This window comes from Lathamus discolor, chromosome 4, assembly GCF_037157495.1.
Source record: "Lathamus discolor isolate bLatDis1 chromosome 4, bLatDis1.hap1, whole genome shotgun sequence".
Lineage (NCBI taxonomy): Eukaryota > Metazoa > Chordata > Aves > Psittaciformes > Psittacidae > Lathamus > Lathamus discolor.
Genome location: NC_088887.1, coordinates 34,006,956 through 34,025,124, shown reverse-complemented (window position 1 = coordinate 34,025,124; position 18,169 = coordinate 34,006,956). Strand labels below are relative to the sequence as shown.

General features: G+C 38.1%; 1 protein-coding gene across 1 annotated transcript in view; it reads left to right on the top strand.

Annotated features, from left to right (window-relative positions):
- The window catches only part of DSCAM (DS cell adhesion molecule), a 181,528-nt gene that overhangs the window by 128,700 nt on the left and 34,659 nt on the right, over nt 1–18,169 (top strand). The window contains exons 21-26 of the mRNA XM_065676987.1: nt 332–495; nt 3,149–3,247; nt 3,815–4,003; nt 4,798–5,088; nt 9,651–9,827; nt 15,902–15,932. Of these exons, the coding sequence (XP_065533059.1) occupies nt 332–495; nt 3,149–3,247; nt 3,815–4,003; nt 4,798–5,088; nt 9,651–9,827; nt 15,902–15,932 (951 nt within the window). The remainder of the gene's footprint in view (nt 1–331; nt 496–3,148; nt 3,248–3,814; nt 4,004–4,797; nt 5,089–9,650; nt 9,828–15,901; nt 15,933–18,169) is intronic.

The following is an 18,169-nucleotide window of genomic DNA, read 5'->3' as shown; positions in this document are numbered from 1 at the left end:
AATCCAAATAGCTATTTCATAAGGATACATTTTGTAGCCAGGAACTACTTTCACTTTTATTTTGGCACTTTTATGAAATAGCAGATACTTAAGGAAGGAGTGAATTTCCATTTTCACTCAAACTGGGGCAAAGATATCTGTGTTCTTTAAACAAAAGGCAGCTGTTGCCCATCAGAAAATATTCCTTTGCTGTCTTTGTTAAAGAGGACACTCCCCCACCCCTTTTTCTTTCTTCCCGTTCTTAGTGGCTTCAAAAAAAAAAAAAAATCCAATTCTGAGTAATTTTGATTGTAACTTCTTTAATGTATGCACTTTGTTTCCTGTGAGGTAGTAACGGGACACCCAGTCTAGTGATGATTGATGGGCGAAGAAGCATCTTTAGCAATGGCAGCTTTGTCATCCGTACTGTGAAAGCAGAAGACTCTGGGTACTATAGTTGTGTGGCCAGTAACAACTGGGGATCTGATGAAATAATTTTGAATTTGCAGGTACAAGGTAAGACTATTGGATTTATCTCATGATTGTTATTATGGCTATAGACTGCTAAGCGCTGGTAGTGCATTGGTTTATCTGGTTGCAGATGCATGTAAAATATTAGTAGTATTGTGTGTTAATACTAATTCTATTCTTCCAAATTAAGAAATAAAATATTATACTGGTCATTCTGATGCAGCCAGCAACACTGTATGATAGAGCAAATGTTTTGGCTTTGGTGGAATGATTCGCACACTTGCAGTTAAGTCTCTGTGTAAGCTCTTGTAGGATTGACAACTGAGTGCAATCAGTTACGTTCTAGTTCCTGACACAGAAAATAACTTCTTCCTTCTCCGTACAAATATTACGTGTATCATTTAAATACTGAACAATTCATAAAGAGATGAAGTTCTTTACTTTAGCTTTTGAAAAGCTGTCAACCTCTCTACTGAGACCTTGGACAAAAACTTCATTATGTAAGAGCAGAATCTTACTGATGGTGAATATGAGGAAGTATTTAAAATGGAACATCAGCACATATTACCATCTATTTTTTATATGCATGTTGAAATGTGTATAATGTATCCATTATGGTGTCGCTGTGTATAAAAGCAATGATAACACAAGAATATTCAGTAACAGTAATGTGAAGCAGAACATGCGTATTCACATACCAAGAATTCACTATGCAGGAGATTTCCTTGCTCACTTATACTAAAGCAGATCCTAAGAGTTTTGCTCACTTATACTAAAGTAGATCCTAAGAGTGCTTCAACTGACTGCAAATTGTTCTACCAGCAGGAAGAAAAAAACTGAGTTGGGAATACAGGCCATGCTGTGGTCAGTCACATTCCTGTCCCTTGATATACAATCTAAATTTCTAGTACAAACATATGAGAACACAGAATGAGATTGTTTTAACTGCAGCCAAACTCTCTCTGGCTAAACCCTTCCACTAAACCTTGAAACAAATGACATAGTGTATATTAACTTACCTATGATCCAACAAAGCCTAAAGATGCTCTTCTGTAATGTTTGAAGCGTAGCCACAACAGGAAGTAGGGCAACTTTATATTTCACTAAGTACTTTTGTAATTCCATATCCTTGCTGTTATTGAACTGCAATAACTAAAAGCAACTCAGTATTATTTTCCCAAGGGACAGATAGAGGCTGGCATATAATATACAGGACCACCATCTTTTGTAGATAGGGTGCAGCTGTGATGAAAGGTTTTACAATAAATTTTTCAGTGTAGTGAGTGCAGTCTTTCTTCATGGAATTACCCATGGATAAAGCCAGTTCTTCAGTACTGTTTAACCCTTTGAGGGCAGTAAAATTAACTTCCTTTTGAACTAGTTCATAGCTCTAAACCAGCAGCCTCCATTTCATACCAGCACTCATTATTTTGCTGACTTGAGCTGTAAACAAGCAGCTTTTCCTGGAGTTTCATTCTGCTGGTAGAGCTACCCCTTAAACACAGGCGAAGCAGGCAATGTCCTCTGACAGCAGACTACTGGACACAGCAGAACATTTTTTGCTTCTGTCCTGCCTTGCTTATTGGATGGTGTCTTCGAGGAGTAACTATGGCAAGGAAATGGCAGCTCCTGCCAGCAGCAATTGCCAACACCAGCACCTCCTTCCCACACTTGCAGTGACAGTGACTGGACCAGGTGTGACTGCCCTGTCATCATCTATTGCTGGAGATTTGTCAAGGTGAAAAGAAAGCTGGCTACTTTGCTATTTTCTGCCCCTGAGCACTTAACTCTGGAAACCTAGGCATAGACACTGGTGCAATTTGGGGTTACTTAGACTGAGCCTAAACTGTTCCAGTTCCCAGTCCCATTTCCAATCCTAGTTCCCTGCCCGAGGTTCTGGTCCCAGTTCTCCCTATCCTGGGCAACTCATTGAGATGTAGCAATTTTTCTGACATTTCATGCTGGGTTTTCCTCCAAAGGAAACTGCACAGTAGAGAGAGGATAAGAGGTGAGACCTCTGTCTTATTCCTGTACTCTGTGCTGATCCTGTGTCCCACAGTTTAGGCACATAGCCATAATGTTTATAGGGAGCAGCAGAACTGAAGTATTTCCTGGTTTGTTCGTCCTTTGCTGATAGTTGTGTCTTGTTTATACCAATAGCCTCAACGCATACGTGGTGTGATCTGAAAGAGACATGGATCTGCCTCTGATCACAGGACTAACAATCCTACCTAGTTAGCACTCACTGTTGTACTGGCGAAAGCTCTGTTATGCACTGTTTAATTTACGCTTGCCATAATAGCCTGTGAACACGTGCGTAAGTGAGGCATCACTTGCAAGTAGACATCTGTTTCCCTCCACTAAAAATTCTGTTTCTCCCTAAAACAGATATGAAAAATAATTAATAATAATGGCTGGGTAGCTCATATGCCATTTAGATCTGACAGGACAGATGCAAATAATGCAGAGAAAAGCAAGGGTTAAGAACTGAAAGACAAAATTGAGTGGAAAATTAAATATAAAAAATGAAAGCTTGTCTGCTCTTAACTAAGGATGTCAACTAAACAGACACTTTGACAGAAATCACTTGCATTTTTTGCAACTCAAAACAGTTATTTGATAAATGGCTGTTAGAAGTTATTAAGATAAAGTCTAATCATTTGATTCTATTTTCTATTCTGAACTATTTTCCATGTAGTTCCACCAGACCAGCCGAGACTCACTGTATCTAAAACTACATCTTCTTCTATCACTCTTTCCTGGATACCTGGAGACAATGGCGGCAGTTCTATCCGAGGTAATATAATTCAGGTTAATTGCAACTTCTTACTGAATTAGCATATGTTGATAGGATTAGTGTATAATTATGAATGGCTACAAAAAAAGAAAAACAAAGCAATCTGTATTGCTGTCAGCGCTTAATGTGCACTATCATCGTGATAACAGCTTTCAGTAAATTGCCATTTCTCTTTGGGTAGTTTAATCACAGATTTAATCACTTTCTTCCAGCATACCCTCAGCTGTTATGACAGTAACTCGCTCTGATTTTCCAGACGTGTAATCTTTAACTATTCATTTTTGAGGGTCCAGGTTCATCATCTGGGTTTTGCTGCTGATTGAAGAGTATTTTGAAATGTCTATCCCTTTCTTTTCCCTTTGAAATGATCATAAAAATGGTATTTAAGCTGTTGTAAGGGTAAGCAAAATGTATTGCCTGGTATCTATTATTCAGGGAAGAGCTGTATGTCTCCCTGTGCACTTGAATTTTCTAGTTTTATTAGGTCTTTAAAATGACTTGTCATATTACCTGCAGAATTTGTGGTCGATGTCTGGCTTACCATTGTCATCTGTGCTTTTCGTCCAGGTTATATTTTGCAGTACTCAGAAGATAACAGTGAGCAGTGGGGTAGTTTTCCCATTAGCCCTAGTGAGAGGTCCTACCGTTTAGAAACGCTGAAATGTGGCACTTGGTACAAGTTTACTTTAACTGCTCAGAATGGAGTGGGGCCAGGACGCATCAGCGAGATCATTGAGGCCAAAACACTTGGAAAAGGTATGTCGATGTCCATCCCCTTTTCTCACCTAAAGCTATTGCATTCTGCTGTAAATCTTGGTTTGATGACAAGACAGGCTTGGATATTTTAATATTATTGGCTTTGGAAACATTTCCAATTGTGTTCATGCTGTGACAGAAAAGGATGTCACTGCAGGACTTGAAGCACACACTGGGAGTTTTTCTATCTTTATTTCTTTAACCTTTTATTTATAAGATGGGTTGGTAGATATTTGGGAAGGGGGTGTCTGCAATATCATAGACTATCGCAATTCCAGCTACTGCTATTGCCATGAGGAATTTATTTCTTCTCTTGTGAAAAATTCAGGGGTTTATTTGTCTGGATGTTGAAGGAAGGTGTAGAGTATATTTTTGGGTAAAGGAAATGGAGCCAATACCTTTTTTGCTCCAAGCCGGTACTGCAGGAGCTATGCAAATATCAGCCTTTGAACAGGATAAGTATTAAAAACCCAGAGAAAAGCTCTGCAAGGTGAAACAGCTAAGATTTGTGGAATTCTTCTCTAACTCAGCAATGGATCCCTTGGTCCTGGTTGCTGAGGGTGGCTCCACATTGCAAATATGTGTCAGAATTATGAACAAATTTGGCATATGGATTTAAAAATCTATGTGAGCTAGCACAAAGTGTGAACAAAGCTTTTTTTTTTGGGGGGGGAGAAGTTGAATATATAGGTAGTAAGATAGAGTAAAGATTGTCTTAGAAATTACTCTCAACTATATTTTTGAGAGTCCTATATTTGTTAAACATTTCATTTGAAATATACCATTGATTCTAGAGCCACAGTTTTCGAAGGAACAAGAGCTCTTTGCAAGTATCAACACCACGAGGGTGAAGCTGAACCTGATAGGTTGGAATGATGGTGGTTGCCCCATCACCTCCTTCACCCTGGAGTACCGGCCATTTGGGACAACGGTATGGACAACTGCCCAGCGGACATCCCTGTCAAAGTCCTACATACTTTATGACCTCCAGGAGGCAACCTGGTATGAACTGCAAATGAGAGTGTGCAACAGTGCTGGCTGTGCAGAAAAACAAGCCAAATTTGCAACACTCAATTACGATGGCAGTAAGTATGTATTTTTATTTGCATGTCTGAGATACCGATTTTGCTCTGTTTTCTTAAAAGATTATTTTTGCTTCTCTTTCTTTTCTGTTTCTCTTCCCCCTCCCATAAACCCCTTTTGAATCTGCTAGCCATGCTGACAGAGGGGTAACAGCCTCAAAGGCGTAAAATGTCTCCTGATTTCATAGCAACAGTCTGCGAGGCAGAAAAGAGGAATTATTTATTTGTCCTCAGTGAGGAAAAGCTCCAGCACCAATCAGCCGTGAGACACATAACCATTGGACACCAGGTGTCACTAGTTCCAGTGGTCACAAAAGCACTTGATAGCATTTCATGCATCTCTTCCATGAAATATGTGAATATACGTCTCCTGTACAATTGGTTCCTGGAGCCATTCACAAGGGTGACTGGCCTCATTGCTATTCCATGCAGTGTCCTTGTGACACAGCGGAGCAGCTAACCAGCTTGTCTTCCAGGAAAGCCTCCAGACAACATCCTCCAAGGGCAAAGCAACAGCAATGCTATTATCCATATTTACAGACAGGGGAGAGTGAAACTAATGTCCATGACAGATGGGTCTGTCATGCCCAGCAGCAGGGCACAGGGGATGAAGGCATTGCTGTATCCTGCCCTTCTGCCAGGGTTACTGCCTACCCTGCAAAAGCCAGGACAAGAAGGCGAGAGCAAAAGTGCCAATTTGTCAGTCAGTCCAGCTCTTATCCTGGCATATTTATTGAAAGTGATGGTGGCACATGTATGCTTCTGCTGGCTCTATAGTGGGAACTGGCTGGCAAAAAAGCAGTGCAGATGGCTCCAGATGGCAATCTCTTGAATTGCTGTAGTATGACTTGCCAGAGCTTTTCTGGAGACATCCAGTGTAAAATGCTGTTCTGTTGCCAGGGATATTGTGCTGTATTGGGCAACCACTTGGCAACATCAGTACTGCTAAATTAAACAACAGAACTAGTGAGAAAGCTCAAACAAGAACCGACAACTGTCCAGTTACAGCACCAAATTTCTCATCATTCATTAACTCTGTGTTGGTAAGACACCTGCCTGCCACGGTTTTGTCCCACGCAAAGCAGCACTCTCCAGGAGAAGAGCAAATAACAGGGACTGTTGCAGTCGGAAGTGTGGAATCAGCCAGAATCAAGCAGGGTTTAAACCTCAACATCTTACATATCCTCTAATGCTATCACAGTCTTTGCACTAGGTACTCCTCAGTTCTTGCAGATAATAAATGACACATGCCCTCACAGCTCACTCTTTCATGAATAGCATATCCCCTCATGTTTTCCTGGGCCACTGCTTCTGGTCAGCTAGAAAATTTCTCCTTTATGACATTGATGGTTTTGTTTGTCAAGCATGCTTTGCCAGGACTATATTGTGCCTTAGAGAGGCAGCATGATTTCAAATACTGACCGCAAGGTTAAAGAGGGATATGTGGATGGAAAAGAAAATTTCAAGTTTCAAATTTTCTGAATTTGTTACATATGATGCAGAACTAAAATGATGGTGATGATTTAGTACCATCATCATTATTTAAAATTAAGATAATAAATTCAGTGTCTGATCAGAAATCAACATTTTCTATCAATACTTCATGCGGAAATTTTTGCTTTTATAGAGAGTGACTTTCATATACAAAAAGCATTACAATGGGAACTTCTTGGCCAGCTCAGCTTTTGAGTGCTAACCCTACCTCTACCAATGATTCTTCTTATGATGTGTGATTAGTCCCTTCCAGCTTCTAGGGGTAACAACTGCCCTTAGGATAAACCAGATACAAAGATAGTACTTTGAAGATTAGATAAAAAAATCTAAAGTATGAAAGTTCTAGGATACCAAATGCTTGTTCCTAAGCTTAGGAGCTTTAGCAGCCTTAAGATAAAGCCTTTGTACACTTTGTAGAAATCCTTGAGTTATGTGGATTTCACTGTGCAAGTGAAACTGGAGTTTCAGTCATTTTGCTCGGACTGCAGTAGCTGATTGTTATCTGGGATAGAGCTCTGGAGAAATACCATGGCTAAGTATTCTTTTACCTTAAATCTCTTCATGGTGAATTAGGTCAGAAGGTTAATGACAGATCTACGTGAGACTTTTTGCTTTCTGTTCATAGATATTTCAGCTAACCACTTTCTGCTTACAGACTTTATGACCTTCCTGCCCCTTGTTTTTCAGAACATTTGCACTCAATACTTAAGAAGATATTTTTAGCAATGTGCAGCTGTAGCTTGTAGCACTGCAAAGGAGCTTCCTGACTCAGAGATCAGCTACTCAGTAGCCCTGACATTAAATCAGATTAGCTTGCTAGTTGCTCTAAGCTACACTAATTGATTCTAGCCCACCAAGGGACCAACCATGAAGAACAGTTAAGACACAGGAAAACACCTGGCGGCCCGAAAGTCCCTGGGAACAATGCAAGATGCTGGAAGAACTGCAATATAGGGGAAAATGGAGGCTGAGACATTATAATTGCAACTTCTATGAAGCACCAGTAAAGCAGCCTAACAAAGGAGGAAGGTGAATTAACATGGGAAAAATAATAAAATCAACCAAACCTCCCAATGTGTCTGGGACTTTGTCCTGAGAAAAGCTTTGACTATTCCACTCCTAGGCAGCACCTAGAATGACAACAAATGTTGAAATGGTGTTTACTCAATGGACAGCTGGTTTAGTTTTTCACAATTTCTAATAAAATCACCAAATACCCAAAAATAGATAATGTGAAAGATATATACATTTGTGGTATTTTTTTTTTTTAATTAAGCTTGTACTGCCTGTATATAGCATTATAAGGCCTACACTTTACTTGGAAAAGGTATAGAAAATTATAATCACCTAAACACTGAAGATTTAACTGAAATTAATGCCACTCTTAATTTGATTTTCATCAAAATATTAAGGAGAGCAAGGCATAATTTTAGGAAATCTTGAACCTAACAATCCTTAGGCAACGATCTGCAGGACTTTAATTGGGAGAAAAATTTGGCCTTTTTTTATTCAGGAGGGTTTAGGAGGATTTAGAGACAGCTATTAGTATTGCGGTCAGGAGCTTGAAGTTCTTTCCATTTTTGTCATTCCTTCATCTAATCATTTTCTTTGCCTTTAAAATAGTGCAAAAACTACATCTCAGTTAAGACAAGATGAAAAATCTGCTGTGTGTTTATTCCAAGAAATGTAAAATTACAAAAATTAGGAAAATTATGGGGAAGAACTGCAATGCAACAGTAGAAAAATATTCAAAATGCAATTGTAAGAGAATAAATTTTCTGAAGTAGCTGATACAGGTTTGCATGGTTGTAGCTTTTCATTTTATCTTCATCCCTTTAGGGGACTACTTTTCTCATCATGTGCAACTCAAATAGCTTTTCTGAAAAAAACATGGCTTAGAATTCTACTTTTGCAGTGTGGTTATGGTACTCACATTGTACTGCATCATATCACTTTTACTTTTCTGATACTGTATTGTACATAATGAGATATAACTATATCACTCAATGCAGCAATTACAATGTAAAAAAGGATGTGCCTGTTATTTTATCTCACTCTCCTATCTTTTTAGGAAGTAAGTAGCTACTTTCATGTTTCAATAGCTGGTTAAAATTGAATAGCTTCTGCCAAAAGTCATCACAGTTCACAATACTTGCGTGTTTCTATCCGTTTTCAAACAAATCTGCATTTTATAGCTTCATTTGTGGTTGCACTCAGCAGTTTAATAGTAATCAGGAAATGAGTGAGAAGTCTGCCATAACTAAACAACATTCCAGAGAAAGTGCTGCATTCTTCTCACGTCCTTTAGAAGTAAAGAAAAAAGAACTGAAAAGTTCTAGTATTATATGTCACCAGGAAGCCAGGTATATTCAAAATGCAAATATGTCCCAAAATGAAAAAGTGAGCTGCCTGCTGATGCCAGTAGTTTTTAGATTCATTTCCTTCATTTCAACCAAAATTTGATTGTTTCTATCCAGTATTACTCTGCTGGTTTACTGATGAGTCAGACACTCTTTGACAAATTAGCATCAGGCTGACTATCTGAATTTCAGATCAATATCACTGCTGCACCCCTAAGAGGTGATATAAGAATGGTTCTGTGCAAAGGATTCATCTCGTATATGAAGCACAAAATGAACTTTGTCAAATATTGTCCTTACATAGAAAAACCCATCAGAAAGTACGTGTATGTTGCAGCGGTGTTATTTTCCTATAGCAGAGTAATATACATAGGTAGTAATTCTGCAATCTCTTGCAGCTTTATAATGATTTAATATGACTTCAAATTAATCATAGTATTTAACTGTATACTGGGCATGGTTTTCTTTTGTCAATGAATGATTTTCTTGATTTCTGATAATCTATGGGTCTCTGCAGTCAGTGCCTTGTTACCAGTGTGACTGATTATGTGTGCACTGCCATTACGCATGCATACATGGCATCCACCCTGAACATGATTAATTCTTCTTAATGTTCTGCATGCAACTGAAGCACATGAAATGCCATATTCCCTGAGAACTCAATCTTTTGTCTTCATTAATAGGCATCTAATATCATGACCCTGTTTCCAGGTACAATCCCTCCACTCATTAAGTCAGTTGTGCAAAGTGAGGAGGGACTGGCAACCAACGAAGGGCTAAAGATGCTGGTGACCATTTCCTGTATCTTGGTTGGGGTCTTGCTGCTTTTTGTGATGCTGCTCATCGTGCGGAGGAGGAGGAGAGAGCAGAGACTGAAGAGGCTGCGAGGTAAGATGAGATCTGTGGCACTTACTTCTATATATGCATACTTCCTGAACATGAAAGTGCAAGTGGGGCTGCACGTGACCAAAGTGTTCAGTCCCCAGTTGATGTCATTTTCCTGCAATATGTAACCAACATGAGGCAACGAAGCGTTTGTGTTTTCTACAGAAATTTTTTCTTTCTCATTTGGTAGTAAGTTTCTAAGAAATGACTCATGTATCCAATGTTACTATTTTGCATGAGGGAAAGGAAAATAGTTGTCATGTATTGGTGTTTGATTGTTTCCCTTTTTTTTTTTTTTTTTCTGTTGTTTGTTTCTCTTGTGAATGGTCTTGATAACCCAAAATAATATTTTTTTCAAAGAATGAAATCAGATGTTTTGAAGATGAGGGGATTTCAGTTTTCCAGCAGATGCAAACCACAATTACTGAGTTATAAAATGAATATAGCCGCTTGTTAGTATAGGCTAGAAAACACAACCAGGCATTCTCAGATTTGTTACCACATCTTTTTCCCTATGATGCATTAGAACACAGCTATTACAACACTTTATTCTTCAGTGAGCTTCCATTGTTGCTGATTTATGTTTTCTCTAGTCCTTATTCAAATTCAGGTGTTTGCCATGTGAATGTTATAGATCTGATAAATACCCCTGTCTGAGCTTCAGTCAGGCTTTGACTCTTGCAGTCATCCACTTCCTGCACTCAGCCTTGTAGGATTTTTACTAGCAGACAGCAGCAGATCTTACACTGAAGGTATCTGGGAAAAAAACCTTTCAAATCCCACACTGAATAAATATTAAAACAATTTGTCGTCTGCAAAATTAAAGCTAATAATTTCCAAGAGCGACTGAATTGTTCAGTTACTTACCTTTTGACCAAAATATGATCATAGTATATATTACAACCAGAGCCAACTGTATGTATTTGATCTCACCTTAACATCTACTCACTTCTCTTTTGGGTCTCATTTTGTCCTTTGTAACAATAGTTTGGATGTTTTTGCAAAAAAAGGCAGAGATACAAGGCTCTTAGGCATTGGCAAATTCATTAATCAAAGAGGACAAGTAGCCTTATGGTTCATACGTAGCTCCGGAAACCAGGACATACGGACGCTTTAGCTTCATAATGTATAACAGCTTTCTCATTCAAAGCCTTTTGTCATTTACCTCTGTGCATTTTTGGTTTTTTTTCGTTAAAAAAAGGTTTTTAAAGGGTGAAGAAAGTGTTGTCTTATCTTCTCGGAAATAGTGTGGAATTCCATTCAGTAATGAGCAGGACATTTTAACCTCCTTGGCTCCAGGAAAAGATGGCCGGCACATTTAGTTTTTCATTATTAATTTAGAAATATTCATAGATTTTTTACTTACAGTACCTTAAAGAAGGCTGATGACTGTTGGCCAGCATGGCTTTTGCATAACGTAAGAGTTCTCTGAATTATTTTCTCTCAGACTGTAGGAATTCAGAAAAATATCTAAGCTTCTCTTAAGCATAGGCAGTGACAAAGATTTCATCAGTACTTTTGGTAAAAGACATCATAATTTAACTAACATTTCTGTGGAAGCTACATCTCACTTCTTATCTAAATCTGTTGAGCTATAGCTCGACATCCCAGCCATCTGGCCCTGTTAGACTTCTGTCTGCTTACAGGGACTGAAGTTCTTTCGTCTATCATATTTTCAGTCTCTGAGGATATTCCTTTATACATGGTAGTAACCAAATAATTTCTTAATGTTTTCATTGATAAATGAAACAGATGAATATTCTTCAATTTTTTCTGTGTAATTTTCCCGTCATTTATTAGTTTCAAGGATTTTATCTAGTCCCTTTGTAATCTTTAGGTACCATTCCTCATCTGTGTATGGTGGAAATTAACACAGTATTTCACCAACAGATATATCAGTATCACATAGAAAGGTAACAACCTTTCTTCTTTCCCTTTATGGTCTCTGTATCAGCGGGGATCACCTTTTTGAGTACATTATTTTAAAATTTTGTGCTTAACATCTTATCTATTGAGAGCATCTGACAGTTGTCTGATTACAGTACAACAGGGTGACGTTCTCCATTTTATAGTTACGGCTTGTATTCCTGATGTATGACCTTATACTAATACAGATACATGGCCAACTTGTGGCCAAGCTACCTTATGATTCAGGTTGTCATGCCTTAGTGACCTGGCATTTTCATTATATTTTGGCTACCTAATTCTTGTGCCAGCATTAAACTTTCATTAGATATTAATTCATTTACTCCAGACAACTGATAAAAATGCCAAGTGTGATGTCCCATGGTGCACGATGAAAATAAATACTCTCTGCTTTTAAAATCGTAGTTCGAATATATTGAAACCCTTGTAAAATGGCTGCTATGTTATTTTTTTGCATCATGCTACTATGATATCAATATATTTTGAGGTACCATAACTGCTCTAGAGAAGTACAAGTGTTTTAATGTTATTTAATTGTATCTCAGTGAGAGTTTTTTCATTGTCAGCAATTTCCAATGACTTTTAATCTCATTGTAAAAAAAATCAGCTTTGTTTGACATGGCTGATTGACCACAAGTCTGTATTGATTGGCCTCAATTATTCCATCTCCTTTAATTGATTTCATCAAGCCTTTTTTCTTCTTTTTTTTTTTCTAGTCATTTTGCCTGTTGCCAAAATCAGATTGATTTTTTTTGTAATTCAGTAATTCAGTAATTCAGTAATTACTTCAGTAATTCAGATTTTTTTTGTAATTCATTCTTTTTGAAAACTGATCCCTTGTTAGCTGTTTTCTGTTCTTCTGGAGGTTACTTCATGTTCTAAAAGTCTTACTGATAATCAGTATCACCGTTCTAGAGAGCTAAGCTCTGCAAAAGAAATCCTGTGTGCAGGTTTTTCTGATCTCTTAACTGAAAAAAAATGTTTTGCTCTAGTACTTTTTGTGTTCAGCTTACATCTGAATTAGTTTTGAAATTGAAATCCTGTCATTATTACATGATATATATCACCTGGTGGGGTTTCTTTGAAGCATAGGACTCATTTCTCCTAAATCACGATTTCACCATCAACTTTCTTCTAGTCTACATCAGAAGGAATAGTTTCCACAGTGGGACCTTCTAAAAGAATATATACAAGTTACAGATGTAATTCTTGCTTTTGTGGCTCCAGGAGATGTGTTCTCTTTGAACCTGCTTGACAAAGAAGAGTGGGAATTGTGAATTTATTTGCTATACGTTCTACATGCAAACATTTGTATTTATGCTTGTAGACAGTGGGTTTGTAGTTCCAGTTACCATGGAACAAATGCAGAATAAGAACAGCAGTTTCTCCATTCTTAATCCTTTTACTCCTTGTTTTAGCATATGGGGACAAGTAAACCTTTGTCTTCTCCCTGCGTCACCCCAGTATGATGTATTTCTTCAGAAGTGCACATCTGTTTAGAAAGAAAACATAGTTTTCATCAAAGCCCTGATTTTTGCCCAATTTAGTAGCTCCACAAGACAATTGACAAAAGGGTCAATTAAGTGCTGGAGTTCATGCAGCCGTTCAACAGGTCAGGATACGTTATAAAAAAGAAACCTGATGACTTACCACTCTTTGTCCTTACTATTAACTTAGCTTCACTACTACCGTAATGGTTTTCTCTTTGTTTTTAAATCCAACTCACCTTAAGCCAAGCAGAAAGTAGCAGCACGGCATGATAGTTCAGAAGTGGCAGCATGCAATTTAATACTGTATCACAGTCCCTGATTTCCCAGGTGGCAAGCCAAATGTGTTAAAGATTTTAAAGGCGGCTGCCCCAGCAAATGGAAGTGAAGGCTGTCGTTGGGTCAGTGCCTGTCAGTTTAGTCGTGTGAAACCCACAGTGAGGAGCAGTTTGTCTATTTCACTAAGACGTGGGGTGACGTTTGGCTAGAGCAGGAGATCACCCCCTTCACTATGTCATTTATAGCCTCCCCAAACCCTGTTTTCCCCACATGAAAGCTGGGAGATAATACACTGGCAGGGATACTGACTAATTTTATGAAGTGCTCTCAATTTGCTGCTCAAAAGTGTAATGTAGGAAATACACATTACAATCTGTAATCTATAGTTGTTGATTTGTGAAACTGGAATTTCTCCTCCTGTAGCTGATCTGGACACACTGTTACCATATTCAGTTGGGTTTAGGGTTTGCTTTGATGGCTACATAAGATATCTTCTCGGATGTTTTTTTGGGTGCAGTACTACGCTGGCCTGTGTACAGCCATCATTAACTACAGTAATGCTGCTGACTATTATAATAATCTGCTTGAATAATTAGTACATTTAAACCCTGCTGATGGAATTTTTTCTACAATACCTCCTGGTTCAGCTTTTTGGCGCGTAACATGATTTTTCATGGTGCCTCATGTTATTTTTGATTGAAGATGCACAATTCCATTTGCATCTCTTGACGAAAAATGAATATATGTTAAGCAGTATTTGAATATGCTCCACATACCTTTAATGGTGGGAAGGTAACATTTTTTTTCCAGATGTCGCATGGAACATGGCCGTGTGCTGCGCCACACCTGAGAGCACGTGAGGGAGGTTGTTTGTTGTTTAATCCTGCTAAACAAATCTAAAAAGCAAACTGAACAACATTGGACCGGTTAACTTTCAGCTTTGTCCCTTCATCTCTTCTTGAGTAGTGAATTATTTGCACTGGTATCAATAGCCTTTACTTAAGGAGGAAACAATAGCATCACAAAAGCTGCTAACTGAATTCAAACAATATTTACATGTTAGATCACTCTTATTATGTATTCTAGAGGGAGAAAAGGCGCGTAGTCTGTTCATGATCCTCATCCTGCTAGAATAATGAGAAACATCATAAAGTTCACTGAAAACACCATGACTTGGAATAGAAAATAAATACAAATGTAACCAGAGCGATGTATTGAGATGGTGGTTTATTTATGCCCACATCCTCTGAATTTTAAAGGCAGGATATTTAATAGGATCACAAGCAAGTAAGTTGTTGTAGGTGAAGGATACCCAAGAGGTGATTAAGGAACAAAATAGGTGAGATGGAGAGAACAAAGTCAAATCCAGTAAATGTCTTGGCTGGTTCTGGTAGATTTACAAGCAGCAGATAAAAGAAGAAATTAAAAGTTTCACATAGTAGAAGACTTGCTTAAAGACTTAGAACTTGGAATTGCTTTCTTCTTGGATTTGCTTCACTTGGTTGCACAAAAAGGCTGCTTTGTTGCTGTTTGATATACTTAAGGACTCTGGAGTCAGCATTTTTAAGTGAGTTTGTTTAGCAGCAGACTGCAGGAGAGCAAAGCATAGCTGTCTGCTTTTGCTACATAATACTACAGAAATTATTTTATTATGTTGATAGAGTTCTACAGAAATCTACCTGAATAACACTAGGCAAACCAGCCCTCAGCTGTGTCTTTGGACCTGATAAGTACCAGAACACCTATACCCCTAAAAAATTTTATGCTAATAATAGCAGCAATAACAAGAACAGGGGGTCTATTTTTCCTACAGCAGCACCTCATTTTGTAGGGCTGATCCATGTGGGAACATGCCATTTCCTTTCTTGTAATCAAAAAAGCTCACTTCTTGGAGACCCTGTTCAGACCTCTGTGCAGTCAGGTTTGGTTTGGAAATGGCAGGTTACCAACTGCTGATCCAGCTTGTGTTTCGCTCCTACCTAGAGATGGATGTGAAATTTTTTCTTGCCTTTTCTTCCTTCCTCACCTGTTCACTTGCTAACCATGGCATAAAGGATAAGAGATCCGCATTATTTGCTAAACTCTTCCTTCTATTACATTTCTGCAGTTTTTTCTAGTTAAGCTAATGGTAGTTTGTACTTCTCTAAGCATTTCTGGTGCTACTGAGGAATTTAACAGGGATATCTGAGGCATAAATGCAGTTTCATCAGAAGTAAAGACTTTTAGAGATGATTTAATTCTTGCCACTGAGCTGAGAAACAACAGTGGTCTTACAGCTGATTCAGATAAATTCCTGATACTAAATCTGTAAAAAGGATCTTCCCTTCTGATGACGTTTCTTCTGATGACATTTCTTCTGATGACATTTCTTCTGTTTTCTTCTAGATGCAAAGAGTTTGGCTGAAATGCTTATGAGGTAAGAACAGCTTTCTTAAAATTTGAATTGATTCATTGAAAAGTGTCTGTCAACTATGGCATTACATTTAAAAATTATTATAGAGACAGAGAAGTTTCTGTTTGAGTTTTTCTGAGAACCTTCTGTTCCTAAATCCTTTTTGAAACCACACTATTTGACTGTTGGCTGAAAACTGGGACACACTGATGGTTAGAAATGGGAGAAAAAACCCAATTTGTGAATAGTGTCTGTGAACGAATACAATGGTAAAAAACTGAGCACCCTTGTGTTAGTGGATTAAATTGTAGAAGCGATGTAGGTCTATTTGGATATTTGGCCTATTCAGAAAAACATTTTCATAATATGTACCAAAGTAATTGCTTTTCAGAAATCATCTAATTAAAGTCAGTAAACGCTTGGATGAGAGTACCTCTAAACATCTGTTATATTTATGTAATTCACTATTGCTTGCTGCATATACCCAAAGGTACAGAAGAGCATGCAAATCCCTGTATTATTTTTCATTTCTGTTCCATCAGTTCAGCATCCAGAAATCTAATTCAGTTGTTGAAATGCAACAGACTAACTATCCTGGCACCACAATTCTTTCAAAGACGGAAATTTCATATCTTCAATGTTTATTATTTTGTCTGAACTTTAAAACTTCTACATATATTTGAAAATGGGATCACCAAAGGATTATTTTTAAGTATAAATGAGTTTTGGTTTTATTTTTAAGCAATAAGTTTGAGATGTCAGATATTTTACTGAATGAACTGTACTCTAAACTTCCTCACCCATGATTAATTTCACCTGCTATTGTAAGAATATGTCTTACCTAAGACATAGTGAAGGTTGGTCAACTCAGCTCTACACCAAAAGTCTGCAAATACATCTGAATAGTCCCACTGATGGTAACAAGACTGGTCATGCTGGTCAGGTCATACACTTCCTATCTGCCTGTTAGAAACCCCTGCTAGCAGCAGATTGCAGGTTTAAGCAACGTCAGGAAGGTATGCTCTTTATATTTTTCAGTGTAGCAGAAAGCTGCACAGATTAGCATACAGCAAGTCTGCTCTCTAAAGAAACCCAGCACAGGCTGCCCGAAACTCCTGGACGAAGATAATTAATCCCAGTGACAACCACACATAACACCTCTGAAAAACTGGTAAATGCCTTAACCCTGGCTAGATTCACTATTCTTGTCACTGCTTCTGCAAGGCCATTTCAGTCTCACTCCTCTGACACTTAGAAAACTTCATCAAACTGCCAACATAGGTGCCTAACTTTGACCCATATTTTATTCTGCCAATGTCAAACTTCAAATTAAAGAACTTCTTTTGTGCCCCCACCCCCAATTCCCACCTAATACACTCGGAGAGCAGTCAGGTCCCTTCCCAGCCTTTAGTTCAGAGCTGATTTTCTAGGTATCTCATCTGCCACCCTTTCTTTTTGCTTTTCCATTCACCTGAATTAAAATATTATCAAGTCAGTTTCTCCCATCTCATTTATTAACAAATTATCTTTTTTTATTAAATATTCATATTTTATATTTCTTTTCTAAAAGTATGAACAAAAGCAAACGACCAATAAAACAAGACTTCAGAGGAATTAGGCGATATAGGCTTGCATTTACAGACATGTCATAATTTGGAGCTCTCAAATTGATGCTGTTTTGGGGAGCCTGCTTTCTACAGGCAAAAGGTTCTCTCACTTGTGATAAATCTGTGAAACACCTGCAATGGAAACCTGAGCTACCCACAATCCCCAGACGTTCCTGAAGATTTAGCATGTTAATAATCAAAGGATAGTAAGTTCTCTCCAAAGCAATAATATTATAAATTTCCTGATAGTTTATGTCTTTTTGATTTCACAAAGATCTGCTGTGATTCAAATGTCAAGAATTAGGGTTTGCTGTGGGTTGTGCCTTGCTGTTTAAGTATTGGACAAAGAGCAGAAAAGATGATTCCCTGCTCGGTAGGAAGGTGTGAGAGATGGACAGAGCTTTTCCTTTGAGGAGATTTTTATGAGCATGCGTAAAGTGGATTAAGAATGGAGCTTTATTCTTTGCTTTGAAAGTCCCTTACTTTGGCTGTGTAAGTCAAAACAAGACACAGGATAAGCCCCAGAAGTTAGCAGTTTAATGGGAGCTGCACAACTTGTTTCCAATACCTTAAGCTCACAAATAAAAATGTCTGCTGTTATACAATCACAGCTTTTCTATGTTTCTCCTGGGTGGGTCAAGCCAACTTCTTGTA